This window comes from Ursus maritimus, unplaced genomic scaffold (assembly GCF_017311325.1).
Source record: "Ursus maritimus isolate PB19 unplaced genomic scaffold, ASM1731132v1 scaffold_11, whole genome shotgun sequence".
Lineage (NCBI taxonomy): Eukaryota > Metazoa > Chordata > Mammalia > Carnivora > Ursidae > Ursus > Ursus maritimus.
This window is the reverse complement of record NW_024423453.1, coordinates 65,957,172-65,966,965: the sequence shown is the minus strand read 5'-3', so window position 1 is coordinate 65,966,965 and position 9,794 is coordinate 65,957,172. Positions and strand designations below refer to the sequence as shown.

The 9,794-nt window shown below is 48.2% G+C and overlaps 1 protein-coding gene across 5 annotated transcripts; it reads right to left on the bottom strand.

Annotated features, from left to right (window-relative positions):
- Nucleotides 1-266: 266 nt before the first annotated feature.
- Nucleotides 267-6,825, bottom strand: STMN4 (stathmin 4). 5 transcript variants are annotated; one of them, XM_008705121.1, is made up of 6 exons: nt 6,813-6,825; nt 5,647-5,742; nt 4,906-4,986; nt 4,263-4,471; nt 3,213-3,404; nt 267-326 (listed from the first exon to the last, which is right to left on the bottom strand). In XM_008705121.1, the coding sequence occupies exons 1-6, from the start codon at nt 6,823-6,825 to the stop codon at nt 267-269; spliced, it is 651 nt and encodes a 216-aa protein (XP_008703343.1). The 5 variants fall into 5 exon arrangements, with proteins under 5 accessions (XP_008703343.1, XP_008703346.1, XP_008703347.1 ...); XM_008705123.2 differs by lacking the exon at nt 267-326 and adding an exon at nt 2,503-2,523; XM_008705124.1 differs by lacking the exon at nt 4,906-4,986.
- Nucleotides 6,826-9,794: the final 2,969 nt, after the last annotated feature.

The window sequence follows — 9,794 nt, the reverse complement described above, 5'->3', positions numbered from 1 at the left end:
GAGTCCTTCTCTACCTCCTTTCCCAAATTCTCTCCTTCTCTCCCCTCTCCCACCCCATCATTGTTCCCCGGAAACAAATAGGATGGCTTCACTGGTCAATTCTTTACATGTACAAACACCAAAAGCAGAGGAAACACCCCTGGCCACCCCCCTCCCCCCAAACCCCAGTGCTGGGAGAGCAGCCGACGGCGGGCGAGGCTGCCTCGGGAACTGCGGAGCTGCTGGAGCTGTCCGGCTGTTCTGGAAACTTCTTTGGCCTCTAGGCTTTACCTGGAGGCCTCTTCCTTCAGCTCCTTGTTTTTCCGCACCTCCTCCGCGTGCTTGTCCTGAGAAGGAAGGGAACGAAAAAGGCAGGTCACACAGGCTTCCCCAGGGAAAAGGGAAAGCCGAGGGGCAAGAGAACCGAAAGTAAAGACTTGCCGCCGCAGGAAGTGAAGAGGAAGGTCTGCAAAGATGTCCTAAGAAGGGGCAGAAGGTGGCAGGTGAGACTGGCAGGAGGCAGGTGAGCAAGCCGGCTGGTGCGGCCCCAGGCGGCTCACTGACTGGGGCCAACGTCCTATGGGGGACTCACCTCACAGTGACCTCAGAGCCCACCAGCCTCCCCCTCCTTCAACTGGCCATCCTGGGCTTGCACTGAGTGCATTGCTTGACTTACTGAAAGGAGTAGCTCAGTGTAGCTACGCCGGAGGAGCCAGTGGAACAGACAGGCCTCATTACAAATGTGCCCTACACACACTTGCAACGTGACAGCTGCTTTCATTTCTGTCCAACCCCTCAGTGCAAGTTGTTTCTTTCAGCCCCTCGGTGAAAGATGAGGCTTCTTTTTTTTTTTTTTTTTTTTTTTTTTGAAATGTCACCCAACTCCAAAAAGTGGACTCCCTCACAAGTGGTGTATGAGAACCCTCTTCGTCGGACAGCATAATCAAGCCAAAAGATGGGCTCTGACTTCAAAGAGCCATCAGCTGTGTGACCTTGACCAATTGCTTCATCAATCAGGCCTCAGCTCCCTGGTTTTTAAAGAGAGGGCCTTAACCTGGAAGCTCTTTTTACCTCTAGAATTCTGTGATTCTAGCGTTCACCTCTAGGGCACTAATGTCTGCCTGACCTCACTGCTCATTGTGCATCTGTCTGGGTCCGCTGTTGGACAGTGAATTTCTTGTAGACAGGGAGCACTCCTTTTTCTTCTTTGTATTTCCCAATTCTTCCTATGGCACTTTGCACATGGCAGGTGTCAATAAATATTTTCTCTGCCAGACCCTGGCAATCATGCCAGACCTGTCTTTGCCAGACCCAGGCAGCCCAGGAGCCCAGGATATACCTTAAACTATGAATCCATCCTTGAGAAGGCCTTAGAACTTTCCATGGCCATGGGGAAAGTGTAGGTAGTGGTGTCTAGGACAGTGGTTCTAAACCTTGCTATGTATCAGCATGACCTAGGGAATTTGTTAAACTGCTGGATCCTCAGGTATCCCATGAGAGTAGATCAGTAGATTCCCAAGGATCTGTAGTTTTAAACTTTACTCCAGGTGAATCTGATGTAGATGGTCAGTGCCCCATGCAGATACCGACACAGAACGCATTGGCTTAGAGCAGAGCAGGAGCTATGCACCTGTCTCTTATTCCACCTCCTGCCTTCATCAGTGACTGAGGGTCACAATCCCAAAGGAGTGATGCCCACTCAGATTCTGACTCTGACATACTGCTTCTTTGAGTCTTACCCCACCTCCAGAGTGGGGGCTTCTCAATCTCTTCCCCTTGGAATTGACCTCCATTCAGGTGAGCTCTCTGGGCAGAACCCTAGATTTCTGGGCTCTCTTTTTTTGGTCTCCAATGGTACCCTCTCTGGCAAAAGGCCAACAGGATGATTGTGAGCTGGTGCCCCTGAAACAGGGGTTGAAAGAGTCCCCTGGACTTACATAGCCAGAGAACTGGGTTCTAGTCCCAGCCGTACTGCTTAGTGGCTGTATGACCCTGGCCAAGTTTTTTACCTTCTTTGACATTGTTTCCCCATCAATTAAACAAGGATAATACTATTCTGCTTACCTCATGGATTTATTGTGAGGGTAGGAGTAGGCAGAAGTAAAGGTGTTTTGCCATTTTTTAAATGCCATATTGTGACTCTAGCCTCAATCATTTCTTTTGGGTTTGGCCTGAAAGCCCATGCTCCATTTTATAGCAATCCCAGATTTTTTTTTTCCTGCAAGAGTTTATTCCTAACCATCCCTTAATAACTAGGGAAGACTGAAATGAGACCTAGATCACTTCCCTCCCATCTGATATTTGGTGGAGGTCTTACTGCCGCTGGAAGGGTGGAGTGTGAGAGCAGAAGGGCTGCCACATGCTGGACAGCTGCAGGGCCTATCCAACATTCAGATCCCCTGTGAAGAAACCAATCTTTCTAGTAGCTATTGCCAAGGGCCTGAGACTCTAGGTGGATGGGCAGGAAGGAGTGGGGACCACGCTGCTCACCATGGGACGAGGCCACCGATCGGGTCCCGGGAGTCACCGCGCAGCAGGCGGCTCCTGGAAATAAAACACAGAGCTGGAGCTCTCCCAGGAGCTGCAGGAGAAACTGGGGCAGCCTTGAGACTCAGGAAATGAGGCCAACGTGTTCTCAGCAGAACGGGCTGTTATTCTGCTGACACGTGGGACCAATCCCAGTCTCTCACGTTTCTCCTATGTAGGTGACACCATTTGGTTTATTGACAAAGGGCAGAATATTGGAAAGACCCATGACTCACTCAGTCCATATCAAGAGGTTTGGAGAGAATCATGTTTCCTGCTCAATGGTCAACTCAGCTTATCATGCCCTTGGCTTAGAGCCAAGAGCCCAAATCATCATCTTTCATTAAATCGAATCGGTCCATTCAAGGATGAAGCCAGGAATGTACAACCGCTTGTTCATCCTTACTCTCTTGTATTAGGCAGGCTTTCTCTAGAAGATAAGAAGTCTTATCTCCCTAAGACAATGAGAAATTTCAATTGTGTAGCTGCGCATAATATCCCCCAAGGAATTCCAAAGCTCAGCTCATGTTTCTTGCCTATGACTTCCCAAAACATCCCTTGAAACTCTGTAAGGAACCAGCCTAACAGAAATACCCCCTTTCCTACCTGAGGCTATTTGCTACCTGAAATAATATGTAGGTCCTTTATACTTGCCATAGAAGGAAGAGACTGTTCCAGGAGTCTCCTCTCTCACCAAGAACACCTACCTTCTCTTGCAGCCGTTCCAACATGGCAGCAAGGTGGGCCTCCCGGTTCTCCTTATTGGATTCCATCTTCTGAGCCAGTTTTTCCTTAGCCATCTTGATGAAGTTGTTGTTTTCCTCAATGGCTTTTTGGATCACCTCCCGCTCGTGTTCTCGTTTCTCTGCCAGGTGCTTCAGGAGCTCAGCTTCCTGGTACTAAGGCAGCACAAAGGGAGAAAGAGGCCCTTGAAAATGAGCATGCCATGGTGTGTTTTCACCACCATAACTTAAGAGCTCTACACCCAGAACACACACCTCTCTGAGCCTGGTCCCCGGCCACTGACAAGAAGCAAGGACACTATCTGGATTCTCCCACCATTCCTTCAGTTCTTTTTTTTCTCATTGCCTTCATTCATTCCCTCCTTCATTCATTCATTCACAAATATTAGATGACTATATACTATGTGCCAAGCACTATCCTAGCAACTTGGGAAAGAAAAAAATCTCATAGAGGTAAGACATATATATATAACTCTAATCCAGACTAGCATGTGACATATGCCTTAAGAGGTAGAGAGGGAATGCTATAGGGATCCAAGGGAGAAGAAGATTATTTTCTGCTTCAAAGATGAAAAGCTTACATAAAGATGATACTGGAGTTGAGCCATAAGAATCAATAGGAAACACAGCGTGCACACAACAGGGTGGAAGTATACCATCCCATGACCTTCTTCTTCCCCCAGTTAAGGAACACTTTCCTTGATTGTCTAGCCTTTCCATAAATCTTCAGTGTTTGTCAATGTCTTCCTCCTGTTAGTGTGCATATTAGGCCACCTCTTGGACATATGTAATGTGATGCCTTATCCCTCTAGCCAAACTTTAAGCTCCTAGAGACCAGGGACCTTTACTTCCTTGTTTTCCTCAATGGTGCCTCATTATCTGCCCTGTACATGGGAGGCGCTACCGAAATATTTTTAGGTGGGTGGTGACCTGACCCCAGCTCAGGTGCGCCTCTTATCTTCTCCAACTCTCTCCTGTCATGCTAAGTTGGAAGAAGGAAAGGACAGCACTTACCTTCCTTCGCTCCTCAGCTGCTTCTAGTTTCTTCTGGATCTCTTCCAGTGATGGGTCTCGCCGCCTGGGTAGGGAGGCATTGAACTCGGGAACCCCATCAAAGGAAGGTGGCTTCAGGATGACTTCAAAGGACTGGCCCGAGGTACATTTGTTCAGCTCGATGACTTCCATGTCAGAAATTACACACCAGTTCAGGTCCACTGTGTCTGCTGCAGAAAGCAGGAAAGGGGCTGCTCACCCCCTGTAGACTAGATTGGCACCCCAAAAGCATGCACACATGCACAAATATATGGGAGATCTGGGGTCCCCAAGGAAAATCAACAACCAGGGTTCTGGGTTGGTCCTGAACGTGCACCTAAGGTCAATGGGCTCTGACAAAGCTAAAGGGGTTGGTAGCCACAGCAAGGGCTCAGCTCCAAGAGTAGAGGTCCCAGGATTCATGGTTTCTAATAATGGCTGTAGCAAATGCTTTTGCTTTTGCTTCTGCCATAAGGCTCCTCCCATACTTGAGCTCTTGCTCAAATTGTCCTCAGTGGTGGCCAACAGTGGTGCGTTTGCCCACCACCCACCACCCATCCACTCCTCGTCCCACTACCAATCTGATGGCTCAGCCTGTTGCCACCTCTCCCCTGCTCCCTCCTACCCTGCTCTCTTCTTTCTCTCCAGTCAGCACTGTCTTTCCGCTGGCTTTGATCTTTCCTCCTACACTGTCTCCCACACCAGCCTAGACAGAAAAAACAATCTCAGGTAACCCAAGCACTCCCACCTCTCATTTCCAGAACAAACCTGTCCTTTCCTTTAAATCCCTGGGAAATTTAGAGGTGACCTGTTCCCCTCCCATCCCTGAGCAGAATGTGGCCATTCAGTGCTCCCTGCCAATGTCCTGGGACCCTATCACAGGTCCCGGTCAGCATGGCCACCCTCATTGGGTGGCTGCCGGTGGAAGTCTTCTCTCCACCTCTGTACTCTCAGAGCATTCTCCACCATTCACAGAGGAGTCCTGTCAACCGTGAACTCTAGTGATTTATATGGCATCTTGTCTTCTATTCTAGGTACTCTCCAAGGGCAAAATCTCTGTCTGCTTCACCTCTGTATCCTCCATAGCATCCATTTGTTAAATGAATGAAGAAAACCTAAGCCCAAGATTGCTCTAGAGAGGGTCTGATTCAGATTTTCAATGGCTATCTAGTCCCCCAGGTGCAGCCCCACACCAGCCCTGAGGCTTAGACCCTCAGAATAAGCTGTGGTAGTTTTATTGGCTCTGGGAAAGAGAACATGACATGGGGAGGAGAGTTTCATGAAATTGGGACAAGAGTGTGGTACTCATAGATACGAGCCCAGGAACACTCCACAAGTTACTCTCCCAACGGTGGCCCTCACTTACCTTCATATTTGTAGGATGATTTATTCAGGGGATCAGCAAGAAAACAGGAGCAGAACAAGGACACCAATGGAAGCTCCTTCATCTTCTCTTTGTAGGCTGCAGAAACACCAGCAGTACAACATGGTGACCCCCCCCCCCAAGACTCAGAAGTCAGTTTTCATTTGAGTCCAGGTGCCTGAGCAGCTAGGGGTGACCAGGCTCCACAGAGGCACCTAAACCACCCAGACCCATCCCTTGGCTGCGGATCCAGCCCCCTTTGCCCTAAGCATCCTGGTTTAGGATTCCTGTGTGTGATTAGGTGCACTTCTGTCCACTTTATTAGAATCTGAGCTTTCCAGAGCACCCCATGATCCCATCTTCTCCTCAGTACATTGTTTCCTTTCTTAGTACTGAATGAAAAACGCCATCAGGTAAAGACCATAAGCACTAGTGCCTTTGTCCCAGCCTGGTTACCCTGAACCTGGTTCTCTATTTCCTCACACTTGCCAGAATATTTCATTTACTTGGCTCCAAGATGCAGGAAATCCACATTCCATTTTACTCAAAGTACTCAGCAGTGCTTCTCTGAAAGGTAAAGAAGCTCACCACCATCCCTCTAGTCTTGCCCCTCACTGAGTGTCAAGGTCAGGATGTGAGTCTTCTCTGACCTTCCCAGTGAATTGGTCAAAGCCAGATGTGCTGGTGTCCATGAGGGCTGGAGGAGTACTTCCACCACCATCTAGCCTCTTTGTGTCAGGGGAGGATTTGAAAACCAGGAGATCACTGGTTAGAACTGATATGGTGAAGTCCAGCCCATCCTTGCCCTGGCTCCTGCCTGCACACCCACCACCCTGGGGCCAATGCCCCCTGTTTTAAGCTCCACTATGTTCAGGCTCTCTCTGTTCTCAGCTAAACCCAGCACAGTGCTCAGGCACTCTCCTCCTCATAATTAAGAGTAAAATAACATATGTGCATTGTAAAAACGTTTTAAAAACACACACAGATCAGTAAAAGGAAAAAAAGTTCAATGGTGATTCCACCCATCATCCAGAGAGAACTTCTTTTACCCTCAGGTATATTTTCCGTCAGTCTTTTATCCTTCTCTGTGCCTATGTAAGTACATATATATGTGTACAGAAATATCCTACGCTGTGGTGCCCCATCACATAAACAGTTTTTGTACCTACCAGCGAGGGTCATGTTTTCTGGAATGTGAGGGCTGAATCTGGCTGAAAGTCACAAAGTAGGTCTGTCACCAGCTCAGGATGCTGTCACAAATCTGAGAAAGAGAGTGTTTTACCACTGATGGTTATTCACATAAGAAAGGTCTTTACAACTGGGGAGGGAATCCCAGGAACACCTGGTCTGTTCCCAACTCTAGGAATTCTACACACCCGCTCTCCCTTTCCCAGACACAGACCCCCTCTTCAATATCACCACAATCAAGTTCAGTTTCCATGTACTAATGACAGTTGCATGATTGGCTTTCTAGTCTCAAGCCCCTCTGAATATCAGACATGAATTTCCCAAAACTGTATGTGTCAGGAGGTGTTCATTTGTGGGCACCTGGTGGCTCAGTCTTTAAGCGTCTGCCTTCGGCTCAGGTCATGATCCCAGGGGCCTGGGATTGAGCCCCGCATCGGGCTCCCTGCTCAGCGGGAAGCCTGCTTCTCCCTCTCCTTCTGCCCTTGCTTGTGTTCCCTCTCTCGCTGTCTCTCTCTCTGTCAAATAAATAAATAAAATCTTAAAAAAAAAAAAAAAGGTGTTCATTTGTCTCTCTGTGCAGCTTGATGGCTTGCCCAAAGCAAAGGTTAGGGTGAGAGACAAATCCTAAATCAGAATCACTTGAGAGGTTTTCAAAAAATAACTGTATGTCCTGAATTTCTCCCTATTCCCACCCCAGACCTCCCCACCCAGCCCATTCTGATATGGGATCAAAGGGAATTGGACAGAGGATGTCAAAATACTACTACAGATGGCCCCTCACTCACTACCCGCCAAGAACCTCTGTCTTAAGCACTCCTTGACTCTATTTAAGATAACCCTGGACTATGAGAGAGACAAACATTATTATAGAATAATGTCATCATAATGTGGTTGGTACAGAGATGGAGATCAGCATGCACCATTATTGTGGGAGCACAGAGATGGGGCTTCATACTCAACATGAGACCCTGAGGAGCCAGGCAGGGGCCCCTGGTGTTAGCAGCACCTGAACTGAGTCTTAGATGACAAGTTGGTATTAAGCAGGGAGGGCATTGTGCCAAGGGAGCAGTACAAGCAACGGTGGTGGGGGTGAGAAAGCTCTGTGTCTATGGTTGATACTGGACCAGAGAGTGTGAAGGAGGAAGGGGAAATGAAACAGCAAGTGATAGGGCTCCACTCAAGGCTGGTAACCAACAGAGTGAGGAATAGCCAGTGGTAAACAGTCATCATGGGAACCACTTGATCTTTGGCCACCGTGGTGGTTAATTTTTGTGTCAACTTGACTGGACTAAGGGATGCCCAGATGACTGATGAGCCTTATTTCTGCTTTTGTCTGTGAGGTTGTCTGAAGGACAAGTTAGCATTTGAGAGGATAGGTTGAGAAAAGATGACCCTCCCCAGTGCGGGTGGGTCTCACCCAATCTGTTGAGGGCCTTAATAGATCGAAAGGGGAAGAAATGGTGAATTCACTCTCCCTGCTTGAGATGGACATCCATCTTCTCCTGCCCTCAGACATGAGAACTCTGGTTCTCTGGCCTTCAGACTTGGACTGGAATTATGCCACCAGCTTTCCTGGGTCTCCAGCTTGTGGGTGACTGATTGTGGGATTTCTCAGCCTCCATAACCACATGAGCTAATCCATCATAATAAATTTCTTTTTATATGCATCCTGTTGGTTCTGTCTCTCTGGAGAACACCGACTAATACAGTCACCTTCAGTGGTTACTGTGCCAGCAGAGGTGACGTGAGCCAACAACTTCACTGCCTGGATCTCACAAGGCAAAGGACACTGAGACTGATGTAGAGCCTTTCCTTCCTCAATGAGGTGTTTTCACTCTGGCAACCGGGGGCTGTATTAGCTGTGACTGGGCAGGGGAGCCAATGGGAGCAGGGACTCAGCTTTAAGACCAGACCAATGTGGAGTCAAACTCAGACTTCATCTCACTTACTAGTTGTCACTCACATGTCCAATTTGCTTTCTCCATCTTAATTCTGCTCCAAGTTGCACAAATTAAATGAGAAAAGCATTTGTACAGCATCCAGCAAAAATGAGATACTTAATAAATGTGAGTTTCCTTTCCTCTGCCTTTTCTATCAGGGTAGCCACCAGCCCCCACACACTGGTCGAGTCACTGCCTCTGGTCCTCACCAGTCCTGCAATTAAGGACTGTAATTCCCATTTGCAGATAAGGAAACAGAGACTCAGAGGGTTTATGTGGCTTACTCAGGGTCATGAGGTTAGAGAGCTATAAAAGCAGAGATTTGAAGCCAGGTCAACTGGCCTTGAAGTGCTCTCTTCCCTGCAGCGTCTTTGTGTTCTTTGGAGTCAGAGGCCCCTGCCATGCACCGCCCCCCTCACTGTGCAGCACAATGGGCCTCTTTCCTCAGAGTCAAGCTGATCCTGACAGTACCAGTGGGTCCCTGAACAGGGCCTGGTCATGAGGCTCCATTCCACACAATTTTGGCTCATAACCAGGCTGACTGATGAGGTGACTGGCAGGGTGAGCAAACTCTTGCCAGGAGAGGGAGTGGCATCAGACTTAACCTAGGTAATGGATCTAAAGCAGGGGAGTCCAAGTAAGTGAAGAAAGGCAGAGAAGGACACTCTGAGAAAGAAGGGGGACTGAACCGGACTTTTTCTGTAGGAGTAGGTACCTGGAATGAGGGACTGTGTCCCTCAGCCCCAGCTGGGAATGACAATTAAGGCCCTCCCTCATGTAGCACAAATTACAACTCTTGCTACCTACATTATCTTAATTAATCTTCACGTGAGGCTGGGCTGACAAGATAGACATCATCAGCTTCACTTTCAGATAAAGAACCTGGGGCTCAGAGAACTTAAGATTCTTAGCTAAGGTCACATAGCTACTTAGTGGTAGAGATGGTTCTTTGATCCAGGTCTTCTTACTTTTAAGCTCTTCCTTTGTGGCCAGGGGAGGAACTGGATGTTAGTTCCTCCATCA